This window comes from Tyto alba, unplaced genomic scaffold (genome assembly GCF_018691265.1).
Source record: "Tyto alba isolate M040663 unplaced genomic scaffold, T.alba_DEE_v4.0 Super-Scaffold_7, whole genome shotgun sequence".
In the NCBI taxonomy this organism is placed as follows: domain Eukaryota; kingdom Metazoa; phylum Chordata; class Aves; order Strigiformes; family Tytonidae; genus Tyto; species Tyto alba.
Window position 1 is genome coordinate 2,370,542 of NW_024881328.1, and position 20,459 is coordinate 2,391,000.

Consider the following 20,459-nt stretch of genomic DNA (forward strand, 5'->3'; position numbering starts at 1 on the left):
TAAACAGGGCTGACCAAAAGAGAGGTGCACTGAGAGAAATCAGAAGGGCATTGACAGAGGGCTTTTTGTTGGCAAGTGTTGTGGTTGTTACATGCAGTGTGTGTGTTTTTTTAACCGAGTTCTCATTTGGTCTTTTAGCAAAACAGAAACAAAAAGTGGTAAGTAGTACTTTTGTTTCCATTTTATTTAATTCTAAGACATAATTCCTAGGATTTTCATATGGATCTTCTTTGGTTAACGATCTGAAGGGTTGTTTTCTTCTTCTAGACAGAACATGTTCCCCCATATGATGTAGTACCATCAATGAGACCTGTTGTCTTGGTGGGTCCGTCACTGAAAGGCTATGAGGTATGTATTCCAGGTATTTGCAGTTAATTAGTATGTTCTTACCTATAAATCTTCTTTAGTACATTCAGTGTGTCTGGTCCAGTGCAACCGTTTTATGACAATTTAAAGTGATCTTAGCTTAAATAACTGTTGAAAATTTTAATTTAAGAACTAAGAGCATAGTTAGCACTTTGCACCGTTGGGGTGAGGTACCAGCTGAATTTTTTTCTACCTTGCAGCAGTGTCTGTTACTTGTCATGTCTCAGCTGAAGGGTGGGTATCATAAGTACACTCGTGCCCTCTTTGCAGTTTTACTGCTGGAAACACAGTGCACGTCCATTATTTTCTGTACAGTTATTCCTGATTAAATCAAGTAAGAAAAAGAAAATTGTGTCTGCTACAAGAAAAAGTTGGAGCAGTCAAATTCACCAGCTAGACTTCTGTACACATGTAAAATTTTAGTCAAATTAGCACCTGCTTTGACCTTAATTAACAAAAATTTTGAAGAAGCTTCTCCATTGTTCTCCTCTTTTCACTTATAAAAACTTTACATCTTCCCATGAAACTCAGTGTTGGCCAATTAAGTATTGCAGTTTTGTTCTCCAGCACCTGGAACTGAATATGGGAACTCACGATTATTATTTCAGCATGTTTCCTTGACATTTATTTTTTTAAAGATTATTAGTATATTCAAATATATATATAAAGAAACCTTTAACCCTTCTAAATTATTTGCCTCTGTTTAACGTGGAAGTCGGTGTGATAACATGCACAGATAACCAGGACACCCATTTTTCAAGACTGCTGCAGATTCAAATGAGCATTTAACATGTGCTAAACGAGCATAGCTTTTAGTAGGGCATTTTGGTGAACTTAACCATCTGTTAAGTGTTTTGCTGAATTAGGAACTAAATGAACATGAGCATAAAATCGAAGATACACTTCATTTAGCTTAATTAATGTTGTTAGGACTTTATAGGAAATTATTAAACGTATTGGAATGGTTCTTTTTGGAAGGTTACAACATGGTACCATTATTAGCATAATGCAGCGTGCTTGCATTGTTTTTTTGGTAAGAATGATTTAAAGTGTAGTTTAGCAGAGCAGGAATTTGGTACTTCCTGTTCTACTCTCTACCATTTAATTTTGTGATGGTGTTTCTTGACAGGAGTAAATCTCCTCCACTGACTTCCATGGTGCTGCACTGCAGTTTAATTTGCCTAGAGACTCTCAAGTTCGGAGGAGATAGAGGCTTTTTGTTCATACATACCTCTGCAAATACACCGCCCCACCTTTGTTTAAGAAAATAACACTAAACACGACATCTTAAACGTATAAAGGTGTATAAATGGTAACGCGGTTACAATATTAATTTCAGTTACAATTAGTGGTCTACATAACAGAAACGCATTGCTCTTACTTCGTAACCTACATGGGAAAATTCTTTTGACTATTTTTTTTCCCCAATTAAATTCTGTAAGAACCGTTTTGAAAGACAACCTAGCAGAAATAACCTGCCAGAGGCCTGGGGGCTTTGCCTAAGTTCCTATCGAGACTGGCAGATAATAGGTGTCAGGCCAAGTTGTCCTGAAAAGGACTAGGAGCTCACTCAATAAATTAGATGACAGCTGCTGAGGCTGAGCTTCTCTCCAGATGCTTTCCCTTGTACAGGGATGGAAACGTTAATTTTTTCTGGTTGTAGACCTCTCTGAGAATATTGTTCTTTTCTGTTCAAACAGTCATCCAACAGCAACTTGTATCTGAAGTTTTAAGCCAGTTCTAATTAGGTTACTGTAGGAAAAAAACAAATGATCTGTTCAACCCAAAGAGTCCGATACGCTTCTGACATGTTCTGAAGGCTGTTGGGGATGGTGTTGCTATGGAAGGTGGTGAGGTGTGCTCTCATGCCTCAGTGCAAGTCAAGACAAGAGCAGAAAGAGTGACAGCTCTCACGTCCTCCGTTCCGCGGCGTGGAGAATGAGTCAGAAAACTTGAAAGTGTTTATTACAAAGCGTGCTGCCAAGAACATGAAAATTAAATGACTGCTACCTATAAAAGGTATTGATTGTTGGCAGTATCCTTACCTTCTACTTACCTCTTTTCTTACTTTTGACTTCTTTTTCTCCCTGTCAATCCTCCCTGTTCAATCTTCCTCACCTCTGCAAAGGTGACAGACATGATGCAGAAAGCTCTCTTTGACTTCCTGAAGCACAGGTTTGATGGGAGGTGAGAACCACTGTCCTTTTCATGCTTTTTTTTTTTTTTTTCCCCATGTGTTACTAACATTTTAGTGATTTTTTTTTTTTTTTTTTTAATGCAAGAAGATTGATGCATGTTCAAAATTGATTTACTGGCTTTGTATCGACACTGAAATGGAGCCAGCTGTGGGGTGGAACACAGCTGATGTGTTACTAGAAGTGCATGTATCTTCATATCTGCTATGTCTGTAGTAGGATTTCTTGAATTTAATAGAATAATTCTGCCTCAGTGTCATACCAGCTTGAAGTTACAGGAGAAATCTAGATGAAAAATGACTGGGGCACATCATGGAAAGGGCCAAAATATCTTTAAAGGTGGCATTACCAGGCTCAGGTTGTGAAGCAGGCTGTGCCCCTTGTTCGGCCGGGAATCGGGGCGAACGGTGCCAGTCCATGAACAGCCTTTTCGGCAGAGCCCGGCTCCTGGCTCGCTGCTCGCCCTCTTCCCTCCGAGCTCCCAGCCTGAGCTGCCTGCGTGTTGGGTAAGTGGAACTGAGTGGATTGCTTTCTTTTTTCAAAGAGCTGTCCGGTTCCTTTTGTGGGTTGAACACTTGAGAAAGCATGACTGATTGGACGTAAAAGTACCGTTTTATTCACAATCCTTTGGGCCTAAGAAAATTTCTTAACCGTTGGCTGCAAGAAGTGTGTACTGCTGGACCCGCTCAGCCAGCTGCTGAAGTGTGCAGACACCACATAAGAGTGCCTCTTGATTTGATTGTAAAGTTGCTTTCTTTGGGATAGGCTCATTCCAGCTCCTTTTGTGAAGTTCCAGACTCCTGTACAGCAGGGTGTTCTCTACATAAAACTGATCACGCCCTAGCCCTGAAGTAAGTATCAGAAACAGCAGATTTCACCATGTGCAGTAACGGTGCTTCAGACCAACACCTAAGGAAAATCAACTCTTAAATATTCTCAGTAGTCAAAAATACTTAAAAAGGCAGTTTGAAGAAGGAAATGCGGAGAACTAAAATACAGAAAAAAGTGTGTCAGAACTTCAAAAATTGTAAGGAGGATTCATCTTGTTCAGCTGGAACACAAAGAGTGTTTCCTGATGAGCTGTGAGAGGGATAATTCGGATATCCTTGCTAGGAACACAGGCTTGGTCCGTGGCATCTCTCCTTTCCACAGGAGATCATCACTAGTCATAGGTATCGGCTACATCTTTGAGATGTTCTGCCCTTCCTTCGTCCCAATTTGTTCAGCATATTCTAACTGTGAAGAGGAGCTTATACTGTGCTAGCTAGTGTGTGACAGTAAGCCAGGCTTGAAAATACCTAAAATATTGGCACTATGACAGGGAAAATAACAGTGTCTGTTGTTTAGAAGAAGTGGAATAGGATTTACAGTCCAGGTGTCTTTTGGGGTGCAGTGAGGAGACGACAGTGCTGAACTAACCCATAAACAGCTGAGACAAAACGATTCGTCATCAACTTCTGTGCGAAATAGCTCATCTCCTCCCTTATTTTTAATTGCCCAGCTCCAGTGATTTTAGCAGATCTTACAAACGTAGTGATTGATTTAAAGCCTGACAGATGAAGCACTTGTACGTGGCAGCCTGCAGTTAAATTTGTCACTTCTCTGAGCTGCTCGTGTGTCCTGTCAGTGCCTCCTCTCCCCACTCCTGAGCAGTGTGAGTGCTCTGGTTCCACCACAGCTCGCTGCACGAGCTCCGGTGCCCGTTTGCATTAGGTGTACGTATAGAACAGCAGCATACGTTCTCTTCCAGCTGTTGGCATATGTCTGTCAGCTCTGCGTGTGCCCGTGGTAACTGAGAATTATTGTTTCCAGTAGGAAACCATAGCAACTGGAAGTGATAAGTCATCTCCAGTTGCTGCGATGTGATGGCTATGAATATATCCTTTGTGAGGTATATTTTTATACCCTGTATGAGCAGAGGCCTGATCCACAAAGATCAGCAGTGCCTAAATACAGAGAAGAAAACACAAAGCACACTTAGACCTACCCGTTTAGTCTGCTTAATCGGGTGGGAGGCAGGACTGCTCTTTGCCTTCCTCTTCTGTCTTTACCCCCACCGTGCCCTTGGTCTGCACAGAGGGAAAAAAGGGGAGAGATTCTGCCTGGAGGGAGGTATTTTTTGGAAGTCCTGTCGCCATTAGCAATATTGGCAGCTAGATCGGGTAGAAGGATGAAATTTCAGCACTGAAGAAGTTAAATGCCACAAGCAAGCCGATAAAATTGACTTGAGCTCTGAGTAACTTCAGAAAAATGAATTCAATTCCTTTTCAGGCACCTCAGCTGCTTCTTGGTCTTCCTGCCAACTTTTATGGCTTTGCAGTCTTTCTCCTCCCCCCCCCCCCCCCCCCCCCCCCCCCTTCCTTTCCTTTTCTTTCTTTCCATCTCTTCTGCAATTTTGTGACAGGTTCACATTACCAAGAAAGGAAATGCCTGTCCAAGGAGGAGCTTTTTGAAAGACTTCAGTAAGACTCGAACTAGCAGGAGTCCTTCCCTACCTCTTAACACACTCAGCTTCTGTCAGCTCCTTCTTTTGTAACTGCAACATCCTCTTCTGGCCAGTGAACTAAAGGAAAGGCCCGAGGGCTGTGTTTGTTCTGCAGGCCTGCTGAAAGGAGTCTGCTAAAGCTTGGCTGGCACAAGGCATTCAGGGAATGGCTGCTTCGGCATGGTTTTCGAAATGCATTGTGTTTAATCACTGCTGCATAGACCAAGCCTGACTCTATACACCCTTTAAACAAAACATAGCAAAGGCGTATTTTTTTCTTAACATCTTTCAGCAACAGTGATGCTTAGGATTACTTCTTACTGGGGAAGAATGAAATGCTTCTTCTGTCTGGCACAGTAGGTGAACGTTTGTGGTCCGTTCTGTGTCTGTGATTCCTGCAGTCAGAGATCTAGGAGCTCCCTGAGCCAGAGGTGCAATCTGGGCCACTGTGTTTTATCATCACCTCTAGACCTGTGATCCATTAATTTCTCCCATTTCTTTTTTAAACTCATTTATACTTTCAGTCTACTGTTTTTCTGACAATAAATTTGTTTGTGTATTATGTCGAAAAATCCTTGCACTTCTTTTTAACCCTCCATCTGATAATTTCACTCAGAGCTGCGTATGTCTTACATTCTATGCAACAGCTGCTAGTCATTTCCAGTTTGCTTTCTTTTCATTATTCATGGCTCTTTGGCTCATCACAGTCCTTCTAAGTGGATTTTACGTGAAGTGATTATATGGTCTTTGTTTTATTACCTTTTGTCTCTTGTCAGCTCACTGACAGATCAAGTAAAAAAAATCACCTTCCTTAAGTTAAAGAGGAGGCTCCAGCAGTACAAATAGCTGTGGCTCAACTTGCTTTTCTCCTTTTCAACCGTGAGCCGAGTCATTGAGCCCGCCGGCCCAGCTCCCTGTCTGGAAAAGGAGAGTGTGTGTTGGAGGCCCGGTGTCCCAAAGCAAGCAGCTCTGTGCGGTGACTCACAGGCGCTCCGAGAGGAGTGACGTGGCCCTTCCTTACCTCTCCACAGCGTCAGGTTTAATCAGGGGTTTAACTACCTGGGAAGAGAAGTGCTGTTACTGCTATGACCGTGGTGTTCTGTGTGTCCTAAGACTGGCGTAACTTGCAGTATTTATGTCACTGTGTAAATTTGTGCAGGAGATGAGTGAGTTGGGGAGGAGAAAAGTTAACTAATGAGTTAAGTAGAACAGCAGAAACTATATGCCAGATTCTGCAGCATTGTAGGGAATAGAAAATACAGCTATGCAGCATTTTTTTTTTTAGTTGTTCTTTAAAGATGACATAACTCAGCTATAAAACATGTCTGAGTGGTATTTTATTGTATTTGCACTTTGGAATGGAATGTAGCTGTAAATCATGCACAGTGCACCGAAAATTTGACTCCTGTGTTTTTGTTCTGTCCTGTGTTCTTACTCATAGGATATCAATAACTAGAGTGACAGCTGACATTTCTCTTGCTAAGAGGTCTGTTCTAAATAATCCAAGCAAGAGGGCAATAATTGAGCGGTCAAATACAAGATCCAGTTTAGGTAAGACATTGACACAGATGTTATTCTGAACGTGGTACCATACTGGAGAAAAGTGACAGGATTTCAGCCTTCAAGGTGTCATCAGTTCTGCATTTTTAAATGTGTCTACAGGGTTTTAATGTGTAACTCTGAATTTCACATACCGAAAGGGGAGACAAATTTTTCCTGGCTGAGGAGGGGCAACAGAGCACAAGGTACTGTGTTAGCCTCACGTTAAGTGATTACACAAGCAGTATTATGGCTGCTGTTTGCAAAAAATGAGTTAAGGGCCTGTGGTCAGAAAATGGGTTCGGTGCTCTTTCCTCCCAAGGTGAGTTGGCCTCAGCTCCCTCTTCTCAGCCCTGTGCTTTTAATTCCACATCACAAGGTGCCAAAGAGCTTTCACCTTGCCCAGCCAAGAAGGAAACGCATTGCTCCTGACCCTGGGACTGGTTTTGTATTTAATGTTGAACAGCTACAGCTTGATTTCGCTATCTAGCCATGAGACGCTGGGTCTTCCCGCCCTTTCCTCACAGTGTCATGACTGCTGTGTTCTACCGGCCTGATGAATTCTTATTTCTTTCATAAGGGTGGAAATTTGTGTGTAGTACATACATGACAGTAACCTGGTCTCTGGCACACCATCCTGGGAGGTAGGAGGAGTTGGTTTTCAGTCTTCTCCAGAAGAAAAAGCTCTTAAACCCAGTTCTCTGATCCCCTGAGTGACTGTTGGAACTAGAGGTGTAGGCTGTAGGATGCTTGACTTGTAGTTGGCATTCTAGTACAGGAGTAGGCACCCCAAAATGAAGTGCTGCAAAGGTGAGTACTAGATTTTCTTGTGCCTGGGACCACGCGTTGCTCTGTGGAACAGCTCTTTGGCAAATTAAATGCATGTGAGTTGCTGACATAAGGCTCTTTTGTGCTTTGGTGGTATAACTTACAGGCTTCAATTTGTGCTGTTTGTTCAGTTGTGCTATTTAAAATTCATCACATGCATGTGAATGATTAAGAAGGGCAAGAACAATGAATATCAGAAATATAATTTACATGGAAATAAATCTTTCCTTTTTCTTCAGACAAAAATGCTTTGGTGTGAACATTGCCATTAGTGTCTCTTAAAGCAGTATCCTGTCAATTATTTAACATAAATGATTTTTTGTGGTTATAGAATTAGGAGATCACAGTTCTGCTTCTCATACAGGCTCTTAAGTTAAATCAAAATTACAATCTGAGAACAAAAAAGTTTTAAGAAACATCCATACATCATTTGCTGTCCAAAATAAAAGAAATCTAACGACTCTTAAGCTATTTAGCAGATTTAGAAAATATGCTTATGTCTGTTTTATGGTAATAGAAACATGCATTTAATTGTATCCAATGTTTAAATACACTGATACTATAAAGGAACGTAGTGTGAATGTATTTTCAGGCAACGGAATTATCTCAAAGATAATACCTATTTAAAAAATTTGCCAGGAGTAATAGGTTATTTTATGGAAATTACATTAATTCACATATGGAGTTCATATACTGAATGCATGCAGTCCGTGAAAATAAATGGGTGATATTATTTTTGTCTGAGTAATGCTGGGGCTGAGTGTCTTTCACCTCTTCTATTTTCCGTTCCTAGCTGAAGTACAGAGTGAAATTGAGAGAATCTTTGAGCTGGCAAGGTCCTTACAACTGGTTGTCCTAGACGCAGACACTATCAATCACCCTGCACAACTTATCAAGACATCTTTAGCACCTATTATTGTCCATGTTAAAGTGTCTTCGCCAAAGGTAATGTGTCTCACCCTTAAAATGTGCATTTGAGAGGGACCTGGAGGGCACTGTGGGAGAGAGCAGTGTGGTATCTGTACATGAAGAATTTAAGAGTGAGAAGAAGGGAAAAAAAAGTAAAATTTTTAGATCAAGGTCTCCACAAGGGAGTATGTGATGCACTTTATTTTTTTTGGCTTTAAACCTTAACCTACCCTGAGGCTGAGCCTTAGATGAGGCACCCAGCGATTCAGTAGACAAAACAATCCCTGAGGAGGAAATTCTTTCTGTAGCTCTCAGTTTCCCTTGGCAGTCCCTTTGCAGCCCCCCTGCCCCAACACAGCTGTAGTTCTGGGCTGTCTCTCTGCAAGCCCTGACCTTCCGCTGAGCTTCAGAGAAGACACCCAGCCCTTTGCCCACTTCCCAGGCAGCTACTGATGGTTGTCTGTTGATCACAAACAAAGCCTGATTGTTTTTGTCTGTGGCTTCTGCCTGGGGCGTGTTGATACACCATCCACAGCTGGACCAGTGTGGCCGGGCTGCTGGCCAGCTGCTGCCAAGGACCCCCCAGTGCGGCACGGACCCCACAGTGACCATGGCTGTTAGTGCACAAGGGGGACTGGAGTCACAAGAGAGACCCTGGCTCTCGTGGGATCAACACGGCGATGGTGGGGTGCTGCCCAACACCTGCTGGAGTGACCACCACGGCATGTCAGAGGTGTCTGAGGAGAGCCGGGCGCCAGTTCTGGGTGCAGGTGACCAGCAAGGCATGGGGGAGGTTCTGCTGGACCTGCTACTGGGGAGAAAAAGGAAGTAGACAGAGTTGTGAAGGTCCAGGACAGCCTCAGCTGCAGCGACCATGAGACAGTGGAATTTAAGATCCTGAGAGAAGTGAGCAGTACAAAAAACAGAATTGCAGATCTGGACCTTAGAACTGGTTTGTTCAGGGACCTGTTCAGCAGGATCCCATAAAAAAGTCTGTCTTGGATAAAAAGGAAACTCAGGAGAGCTGTGTGATCTTCATGGACAGCTTCCTCCCAAGCACAAGAGTGATCTGTTCCTACACAGAGCTGGGCCAGAGAGTGGTGTGGATGAACAGGGAACCAGCCTGAGCTCTAGAGCAAAAAGGAGGCACCCAGAAGATGGATGCAAGGACGGGCATCCCAGGAGGAATACACCTTGGGGGAGAGGGGAAGTTAAGAAATCCAGAGTTCAGCTGGAGCTAGAACTAGCAAGAGATCTTAAGGGTAATGAAAACAGCTTCTGTAAGAACATGGCAAGCAGAAGGAAAGATAAGAAAAGCGTGGGCAGTGTGTGGCAGGGACCCACGGTAGCAGAAGGTTGATCTGCAGACCACCTAATTAAGTGGACATATGCAAGGCCAAGGGACCAGATGCGATTCATCTGAAGGAGCAGTCTCATGCCATTGCAAAGCTGCTCTCTGTTACCTTTTAAAGCTCATGGTGGTCTGGAGAGGTTTCTGAGAACTGGGAAGAGGCAGATGTCACATCCATTCTCAAGAAGGGTAAGAAGGAGGATCGGGGGAAGTACAGGCCAGTCAGTCTCACCTCAGTCCCTGGGAAGGTTGTGGAGCAAAGCCTCTGGGAAGCTGTTCCCCAGCCACGTGCAGGACAGGGAGGGGATTGGGAGCAGCCTGCAGAGATTTGCCAAGGGCTGGTCATGCCTGAACGGCCTGGCTGCCTTTTGTCATGAGGCTGTGACTCCAGTGGACAAAGGCAGAGCAGTGGCGGTTGTTAGCCTCTAGTAAGGTGTTGATGTGGTCTCCTTGTAGTATCCCAGTGGGCAAATTGGTGAGATACAGGGTCTGGATAAGTGTGGGCTGTAAGAGAGGTGGGAGATTGGATGGACTGCCATGTTCAGGGTGCTCCTCAGAGGTACAGAGTCCAGCTGGTTACCAGTGCTGTCACTCAGGGATCTGTAATGGGGCTAGTACAGTTCAACATTTTTGTTAATGACCTCGTTTCTTGTACAAGGCTGTGGACAATACTTGATTCTGGGGCAGGTTAATGTGCCAGAGGGCAGGGCTGTCATTTAGAGGGACCGTGGCATGCTGGAGAAACAAGCTGTCAGGAGCCTCTTGAAGTTTGGCAAAGGCAAATTCCAAGTGCTGCTGCTGGGCTGGGACCAAGTGGCGGGGGGGCAGCTCTACAGCCAGGGACCTGGGGGTCTGGGCGGGTGACAGTTTGGACAGGAGTGAGCAGTGTGCCCTGGCAGCAGAGAATCGGCTGTATATTGGGCCGGACGAGCAAAGATGCGTCAATCCTGGCCCAGAGAGGCTGTGGGATCTCCTTGGAAATGTTTAAAACTCAGCTGGACGAGGGCTGGAGGAATCTGATCCAGCTGGCCTAACTTTGAGCGAGGGGTTGGCACAGAGACCACTAGAGGTTCTTCCAACTTAAAAAATACTCTTCTTGTTTTCTGAACCTTAATTTTGTTTGAAACTACAGAGAAATAATTTAGGATTCCTAAGTTTTCCACCCCTTAAATTCTAGTAATAATCACAGTGGAAGGAAAAAAAAAGAAAAAAGTTACATTATGCTGTTACGGCTACACAACGTAACATGCTGCTACTGTTGTGCTGCAGTCAATCCAGTATAATTCTCTCATGTATATAATTTTCGTGGTCCTCTAGATTGTATTTGTCAAAAAGAACCTATCGCTTCAAGTAGAATAAAGCAAAATCACTATTTGCACTGCATTTGAAATATTTGCAAGGGGTCAAACGTGATGCAGAGGGAAACGTGCACAGCTTTCAGGGAGGTTATCAGAAAGGTTTGTGCTTATGTGCAAGGACAAGATTTTATCCATTTTGTTACACATATGGAGAGCTGCTGAACTTGCTAATCCTCCAATGGGATATCAGTCTGAGCTTTATGGAGAAATGCAATTCTTAAACTCACATTTTCCTCTTTTCCTCTGTTAGGTTTTGCAGCGACTGATTAAATCTAGAGGAAAGTCACAAAGTAAACACTTGAATGTTCAGTTGGTGGCAGCTGATAAACTTGCACAATGCCCACCAGTAAGTACAGAAGAAAGGCTAAAGAACTTGTGATACGTGGAGTTTTAAAGATTTGTGCCATGTTGGTCCTTGATTATAGCCAAGTTCATACGTTATCACTTTACTTTATGGTGATTCAGACAGCCCTGCAGTTGCAACCCTCGATCAGCTTTTACTGCTAAGAAACAAGTTGTTTGATACATTCTTCGTGATTATCTCCTGTGCTGGGTTTATTATGATCTTTGGCAAGGTGACAGGTCAGAAATGACGTGTATGGTAAATCTGACCTACTAGCACATTAGCAAATGACATCATTTGTGGAGCAGTGCTATCTTAAGGTCCCCAAGGGCCAAAGTCTCAGACTCCTGGTTTGAGAGGAGGCTGCAGAGGACTTGCCTTCAGCTGCACAGTGAGTCCAGACCCCCCCGTCTGTCCGGTGCGAGTCCTGTGTCTGCACGTGGGTGATCCCCGGGCCTCCTGACGCAGCAGCTCCTGCCAGCCATTCCAGTTACCTCGTGGCAGCACAGTCACTGCTCACCGGCCGTTTTATCAAAGATACAGATCCCTCACTGTGAATAACCTGCTGTTTAAGGAGCAGAGGTCCCGGAGAGCAGATCAGGCAGGCAGGTGCTGTGCAGAAAAGCTGTACAGGTGTCTGGACAGGGCAGCTCAAACTTGCTTTTATTTTTGGAAAACCACGCCTGGTTTCTGCAACAGAGAAAGCCACTCACTGGAAACAAATTTGGATGTGGGCTTGCTTTTACAGCACAATAACTGTGCGTAACGTTGGTCTGGTAGCGCAGAGACTGCTGTTTGTCCCAGGGCAATGCTCAGACAGTCCTGCCTACGGCTTGCCCATTGCTCATCTTTCTCATGCCAAGGAACTGTGAGTAGAAATCAGATTATCTAATTCAGAGAAATTCAGAGCAAGACACTGGGAGGGTTTACGTGATCGTACTCTCTGACTTAAAATAGGCAAAGTGCTGACAAATGTCTCGGAACAGTGGAGGAACAAATCTGGGAGTTTAGATCAGCAGAACAAATGCCTGACCCTGATGGTCAGGTAACGCCTCCTGAAGACTTTGCCTTGTGTTACGTAGACCTTAAAGAGAGGGCCTCCATTTCAGGTGGCTTTTATTCTCAATTCAGGTGAAAGCAACCAAGTTCAAGCAGCTTTTGTTCTGGAGTAATGATCCACAAGGATCTGTTTCCATGAAACTTAGTTTTGTATGCTTCTTAAGATACCAAACTTCACTGCCTCCTCCCTTCTTGTCCCCACTGGCCGTAAAAAGATAATTTGGGTATTTCTGGGCACTCCTCCTAAATTAGAGTGATAGATCTTGCTTTTTGGCTGTTCCCATTGGTAGGAATGGAGTCTGAGCCGCGTCTCCTTTAGGCCAGTGCTCTCATACCCCTTAAACGTCCCAGGGCTACTGCTGCTGGGAGCAGTGGCACTCCATCCAGCCGAAAGGGAGACCTGGAGAGAGTTTTCTCCTTCTCCCTCCTCTTGCCCACTGGTTGACCTTGGAGCTTAGCTCCTGCCTTGAGCTTGACCTTGCCTAATCTCTCACTGATGCGTGGAGACTGCCGGCCTCTGCTGCACCAGTGTGCCCGCCACTGCCCCGCTGGAAGCGATCCCTGTGGCCTCAGCTCTGCCCAGCGATTCAGCCTTGGCTGAGCAAGAGGTGGGGGAATTCAGCATGCACGGATGGGCTTTCTGAAAAATGCTTCAAGCTGAGGGACACTGCGGATGCGTTCAGGTTGTGTTTGCTCAGTAGTTTCAGCCGGATATGAAATGAAGAATAATGTGGATCTGCGAAAACTTTGAATTTTGGCAGCTTTTTTTTAACGTTTTGGTGTATGTTCAGGCTAGATTCGTACGGAAAGGTGAGAAAGCAGGGAAAAAAGCTGATAGGCTTGACTGAAATTTCTGTCCCCTCTATCTAAAAGGTTTAGGAGTGCGTCCAGAATGAGAGATCTGATTCAAATTCCTCCTGTGCCTGATACAGAGCGAGAATTTAAATGAGTGCTGCTGGTGGTGGCGTGTATCTCCATCTCTCCAGTTAAACACCCTTCCCGCAGGGCCCGCCGGGCCCCTGACAGCTTGCTGTTGCCCTGGCAGGGCTGGGGGTCCCAGCTGCTCTCCTGCCACCCCTCTTGCCCCAGCAGCACCAGTTGCAGGTGGCTGGCTGGGGGGGTGGTGGATGCCGACCGCGCAGCCATCCAGCCCGGTGCGTTACCGCGAAGCCCCGTGAGCTTCTGGTTCCCGTAACCGTAGATTGCTTTGCTCACCGTCTCTTCCTTGTTCTTTCCACTTCGAGCAGCACTGAAAGATGTTCAAGCCATCTCGAGTTCTTCCGGAGAGCTCAGCTGCGTTCTGTTTCTCACATGTCGTTTTCTACTGAATTGTTAACTCAAAATGATGACGGAGAATTCCTGTGAGCCATCCAGGTCCCATAAATAAAACACAATGGTACGCTTTTCTGCAATACCAAATAATGTCTATAAAAGCATATACCTTCCCAACTCTTAATGGGTGTGAGCCAAGTTAGATGGAGCTGCACCCCCACCTGTTCGAATACGGCTTGTGGTGTTTGCACCAAGCTTACACACAGAACAACCCGCTGCACATTTGAAAGGTGTATTTATTTTTCCACCTGCGCAGAGAAGCCTGTCCGTGTTTCACAGCCTCGTTTGCTCTTTCGATGGTGGTTTCCTCTTGTTCCACGTTGGTGTGCTCACATCAGTTGAAGTGAGGCAAGTGGCTGCGTTGATTGAAATAAACAGCGTGCGGCAGCAGGATGCGTGTTGTAGCTTGTTCCTTGTGTCATGGCACTTAGATTGTCCATCCCCAGGATCTAGTAAACTCCGCCTTAACACCCAATCCTGTAATTGTAATTTCTTGCCGAATGCAACAAAGTGAGACCCCACCTGGATAAGAAAAATATTTCCCAATTTCAGAATATCCAGATTGCAAACATGTAACTTGCTCACAGGCTGCCTTCCACTCCGACTTGCCCACCAGCCATCTGCAGAAACCATCAGGTCAGGTTTGCACTGTTTGATTTCGAGAAGGTTATTGCTGACTAAGAGTACTGGAAGGGAGATGACAGTCTTGGTTAAGTTTAAATGAAAGGACCAAGCGGATCCATGATTTAATTAAGTAAAAGTATACTGCTAGGACCAAAGACACTGCTGTCTCCCTTCTGGACTGTGACCTGCTTCATCTGTTTTGCAGCTCAAATTCCTGCAAGAGGAGTATTTGTTTAAAGTAGAGATACTTGAAAACCATAAAAACCTCACTTTTTTTTTCATTTGCTGAGAGCCAGCCTTAAGTAATCAGATGGTGCTGTATGTCTAGACATTTTAAAAATAGCTGTCTTTTTGTCATATTTAAGTTCAGGAACTGCTTTCATTATTGATTCCGTGCTAATCTTTCACTGATGCTGCTCAAGCCAGTGCTAAGCGTGCCTATCACTGCGTGACTCTGTTAAGCAGGAACATTATGTGGCTCAGAGAAACATGAACTGTACCAACCGTACAGCTTTAAATACACTGGTTGTATACACCTTGTTATTATTTTTTATTAACCTTTGGATTCGTGGCAGTGCTAAGAGAGGGTATGTATCCTTCCGATCTATTTGAGATAACCTGTGAAATACCAGAAAATGTACTCTAGCAAAACTAAAATGCATTGGTATAGTTAAAAATAGCCAGTCCACCAGATACATCTACAAGTTCAAATTCTTCTTGCTTCTCAGTTCTTGCTCCCCTGCCCTTGCAGTTCTCTCTGGGGCATCTTTTCCCCCAGAGCCTGATCTCACCCTCCCTGACCTGAGAGTGGGATGCAGTCGGGGATTGCCCTTTGCTGTGCTGACTCTGGGCTGTGCCTGAGGCTCAGTCCTTCCTACACTCCCTCTCCCACTCGTCCCCGGGGGTTATGCCATTTTCTTTTGTGTTGCTAACGTGGGGTAATGCACCTAGAATGTTTCACAGGGGTTATACAGTAAACCAAAAGAACTAGCCGATGGCAACTCGTTTTACCTTCTCTTCAGGCAAGGTCACTGCTTTAATGTAGATCACTGAAGAAATACTGGTGTATGGAAATGCTCGTATGATGATAACTATTTTACGCTGGTTGTAGGAAAATATAGCAGTGAATAAAATGCATTGTAAGAACTGGGAAGAAATTGCTTTACTCCGTGACCCATACAAACAAGGATCTCCTTAAAAGATTCCTCCCAAGTGCGTAGAAATAGAACAAACACACTTTAGCTACGAGCAGAACTGTTAAATGCACAAAAAACCTGAGTGTTTCCTCTGTAATTTATTTTCCCTGTAAAACACCGTAGAGCCCTGGATTCAGGATTCTGCCAGTTTTGCAGCTTTTCCAGGTGACCTTCAGCTGACACCCTGAGAGGCTCACCATTACCAGTCCTAGTGTTATTTTATGGTTAACTGTTAAAAAGGTGGCACTTTGACTGCAGCTGTTAAAAGTTCTTATTCCCTAAATTCAATTTAATTGAGATCACTGTCAAAACACCCCATGGAGCTACATACTGTCACAGAACTGGGTGGCTTAGGTCTGTTAGCTAGAGAGTTAGCTGTGCATTTCTTGGAAGTGCATGAAGCTGTTATTCCATTAAGGCAGCCGTAGGCGCTCCCACCTCTCATCTCGTTGTCTTCCCTCCACCTTGCAGCTCCCTGAATCAACTGATCCAGGTTAAAAAGAAACTTGAGAAACAGTTCCCTGCCTTAGCAGGAGGAGGTTGAAGGGTGTTGGAAGAGTGTTTGTTGACCTGTTTTCTGCTAAGGTCTCATACAGCTGAAAATACCCCTTGAGACAGGATTCCCTTGCAGCCTGCAAAGCTGAGTTTTGGCTGGACAGCCAGAGTTGCCCTCAAATCCGTGGCCCACGATGCAAAGAATGAGCAGTGCAGGAAGGCTGCTTGCTGGCCTCTGACCAGAAAATGACAATATTAATTCTTCATTTAAGAAAACACATACTGTATTCCAAATGTAATATTTTAATGTCAATATTTTCCAAAGCAAAGTACATGTAAACAAACCACACTGTTATTTCCCAACTTAACTATGTTTGAATTACTGACTTCTTCCACAAATTATGATGTTGGTGATAGAATGGAATATGTAGTGTATCAGCATCTGTTTAAATAGCAGAGGAGGGTGTAAAGGGCATAGATAAGTAGAGGAGCAAAACAAGCAGCAGTAAACACTGAATCTGACCAAAGGATGTTGTGTTAGGAGTATTCTTGTTAGAAGAAAACTCCGTACTTGCAGGTAGAGGAGGGAAGCATTTCTCTATCATGCTGATAAGAGGGAATAAATTTAAAAATAAATAAAATTGCTTTAGTATTCAAGTAAGTTCTGGACCAGAGGTTTGGACAGAAGGTAGATGCATGATCAAGATCTATGATAAATTCATCGTGTTGTTTTACATCTCATTCTAGAGATGTCAGCTCTATGTATATTGGCTAGATCTATAAATATGCATGGAGGAAAAGCAGCCTGTGGTTTGTATTGGTTACTCTTAACACCTGCAATGTTCTGCACTTACTTATCATTTCCTGTGCTATTTTCACAATTTCTTTTCTCCACTAAGGTGTGAGTTAAGATTAAAGATGAGGTACAAAATTCTGCTGCTGGAAATATGTTTATATTTTTCTTGAGGGACTCAGTTTATGATGGTTTACTATCAGCTGTTCATTATCATCATTTCTCATGCTGATAATCTAAAAACATTGTCTGCGGAGTGTTCTTGGGTGGCACAGAAGCCGCGTGGCTTTGAATTCCACTTTCACTAGTAAATAGCTTCTCTGTGGCTTGCATGGTGCGCGGGTCTGCGGCAAGTGCCAGGACTTGCACTCGTGGTCAGGTACTGTCCCCTGGTAAGTGGATTAGAATCCCAGGATGGTTTGGGTGGGAAGGAACCTTAAAGATCATCTAGTTCCAACCCCCCTCCCCTGGGCAGGGACACCTTCCACCAGCCCAGGGTGCTCCCAGCCCCGTCCAACTTGGCCTTGGTAGGGATTAGTGAAAAAAAAAAAAAAAAAAGGCTGTACCTGCATGGTCTTTTAGATTTGAGAACAGATAGGTGAGACTATCCAGATAGGCAGAAGTGAAGGCAGTTTAAAGACAGGGCACGGAGATAGTGTCTGAAGGGCTGGATGTCCTGCAGTAGCCTTGCTGAAGCAGAACAGCTGCTGCCAACCGAACTGCATTGCCGCGTCCGCTGAGGTGGAAATGGGTTTAGGGACATCGTCACTCTGGAAACGCGTCCACAGTTAGGATGAGAGAAGTGTGGGTGAGTCCTGCGCTCCAGAACCACTGCGGAGCACCCCTGTGTTACTCTGACATCTGGCTTCGGTTCCTATCTCCCAGCAAAATAAATTCATTAAAGGTGTCTGGTGCCAGCGAGCGTGGTAGGGCTCATGCAACACCTAGTGAGCCTTGCTGGAAGGATACAGCAACTTCTGAGAGCTTTGAGTTTTGATCACCTTTTCAACCCAGTTGTGTAATTCTTTGCAATCCCATGCTCGGGTTCTTATTTATTGAATTTTAAAGGATTAGCTGGAAGGATACAGCAACTTCTGAGAGCTTTGAGTTTTGATCACCTTTTCAACCCAGTTGTGTAATTCTTTGCAATCCCATGCTCAGGTTCTTCTTTATTGAATTTTAAAGGATTAGCATGATGAGAATTGTTTAACATCTCTTTCTTGTCACCTGGAACATTGTAATGAACCAAACTCTGTTGTTGTGATCAGGAAATGTTTGATGTAATTTTGGATGAAAATCAGCTTGAAGATGCTTGCGAACACTTGGCAGAATATCTCGAGGCATACTGGCGTGCTACTCACACCACCAGTAGCACACCCATGACTCCTCTCCTTGGGCGAAATTTAGGATCCACTGCACTTTCACCATATCCTGCTGCAATCTCTGGCTTACAGGTATGAAAATACATTTCAGCCCCAGACACCAGTGCAGATCAGGTGGGTTATTTTAATCTACGGGAAAATAGCGTAATATGTTTTATTTAGTGTAACTTGTATTTGCTTCACTAGTTATTGTTCACTGTTTGGCCACTGCCAGCAGTAAGAAGGCAAGCTAAGGCCTGTGGTCAGTGAAGCAGCAGTGAGGCAGCCGAGTGCTGAAGCACCGTGGCTGCTCTTGCTTTAATGGGATATAAAACGGCCATAAATTTTCTAGCAAGGAGTGCGTTCTTGAGGAAGAGTTAAATGACACTCTGTCAAGTGGTATTACAGCCATATTAGAAAACGGCCTTTTTTTAATCTGGAAAAAAATGTCATTGCAAATGAGACCCTGTCAGATTGAGAATAAGCATGTCCAGTATGTAACAGCAGTTGAGCTACCAGCTGCTGTATTTAAGAACGCAGAACAGTGTCTGTAATGACCCCTTTTATTTCTACCCTTGTGACTTCACAAGGCATTTACTTTTGGATGAAAAACTTCCACGCTTGTCTCTTCTATCAGCAAAATGCCTTCAGCTTTTTGAGTTTTTTGAGTGTGAATAAAATACATCTTTTTACCCATTGAAAAAAAATTCTGACCATTTTTTTCCACAGGGATAGCTCAAAAACGGCTGAACTTTGAAACTTCAAACGTGGCATGTAAATAGTCCTTAATGAGAAGTACGTGATTTACTAAGTTTGAAAACAGAAAATGTTTTTGATTAATAGTTATGAATGCTTGAGAAGATCAGGATTGCAGCAAACTTTTAAGTCTGAAAGTTTCAGAAGTTCTGTATGTGTGTGACTTTCTAGGAGCGTGCGCTTTCTAATGTATGTCAAAAGTAGAGTTGAGCAAACTGCATTTAATGAATAATTCACCTGACAAATTTAACCTCTGTTCTGCTTGTAGAGTATCTGGAAGCAGGTAATAATTTTGAAGGAAATGATGCATTGTTCAGTGTTTTCAATTAACATAAAGCTGTTTTTTCTGTGAGTGAATTGCACTTCACTGAGGGTGCATGATACCTGATACTCACATTTCTAATGCTGTGCTTGATTTTATTAGGATCAGTAAGCCACTGTTTCCTGACTGGCTGAATGCCCAAGCACTGTTCTATTACTAATAACGTGCACATGTAAACTGTTGTTTTCATCTCCACTTGCCTTCAAATTTCAGTTTTCCATCCCTTCATGATAATAAAATGCCATCTGCAGAACTTTCACCTCTTCGGTTTCATTTTGAAAACTGGGTGTATCCACGGAATGTTTTTTCAGGCATTTATTTCTCTCTGATCAATGGACACCAGCAGTAACTGTGAAATGTTGCTCCATTTACTTAGGGAAAACTCACACTGAAGATGAAAATCACCCCTGTGCAGTGGGCTGGCTGAAGGTATGCATCACTTAATCCCCACTTCACCCTAATTGTGAAGGCTTAGGTGGGACTTGAATGGTGCTAGTTCTCTGCAGAGGGGTAAATTTCTCCCTGAGTGAATGACGCCCAACTAGAGACTGCAGGATTTGGCCTTCAGTGCCACTTAAGCGTTCAGGTCCACTTAAAGAGTTCTCATGTTTTACGTGGTTTTCTCGCAGTAGGAACTTCCATCATCTGAAGTGCTTAGCCACCTAGAGATTTTGTACTAATTCAGGCCTTCAGAAGGATTTGCATCGGTTTGAATGAGTAATGATGTGGTATGATAATTATAAAGCAGTCACACGAATCCTAGGAATTAAACTAGCTTAGGTGCTTATGATATATTGAGAATTTATACTTCTTACGAACGTGTGACTCCTTCTTGCCTGATACCTTGGGGAACTGAATACCAAAAGTCCAGAGCCTCACGTAACAGTGACACCCAAGAATGATACAGATTTGCTGGGACAATCTGTACACATTTCACTTAATCAGGAATTAGGCGTATCCCCTTTTCACTTGATTGTGGCTTGGACTTTACTGAGAATTGAAAGTTCTGATTTAACTTAAGTCTTTGGGCTTCACGAAGGTCATCAGGGTGCAGTTAAATGGCATAGATACAGAAGAGTCAGAGAGGGTCTGTGCGACAGCGTGCTCTGACTGTGTCCCATCACACCGTGTGTGGAACACCCCCCAG

At 43.8% G+C, this 20,459-nt stretch overlaps 1 protein-coding gene across 9 annotated transcripts in view; it reads left to right on the forward strand.

The window, feature by feature from the left end:
• Positions 1 to 20,459, forward strand: part of CACNB4 (calcium voltage-gated channel auxiliary subunit beta 4) — a 113,242-nt gene that overhangs the window by 84,144 nt on the left and 8,639 nt on the right. For 3 of the 9 annotated variants that reach the window (XM_042783921.1, XM_032987057.2, XM_032987058.2), the window contains 7 exons: positions 139 to 158; positions 268 to 348; positions 2,495 to 2,553; positions 6,488 to 6,597; positions 8,207 to 8,358; positions 11,282 to 11,377; positions 18,142 to 18,327. In XM_042783921.1, the coding sequence (XP_042639855.1) occupies positions 139 to 158; positions 268 to 348; positions 2,495 to 2,553; positions 6,488 to 6,597; positions 8,207 to 8,358; positions 11,282 to 11,377; positions 18,142 to 18,327 (704 nt within the window). Of the gene's footprint in view, positions 1 to 138; positions 159 to 267; positions 349 to 2,494; positions 2,554 to 6,487; positions 6,598 to 8,206; positions 8,359 to 11,281; positions 11,378 to 18,141; positions 18,328 to 18,963; positions 19,030 to 19,258; positions 19,274 to 19,688; positions 19,742 to 20,459 lie in introns of all 9 variants that reach the window. The other 6 variants (XR_006164526.1, XR_004406257.2, XR_006164527.1 and 3 more) reach the window with 5 other exon arrangements.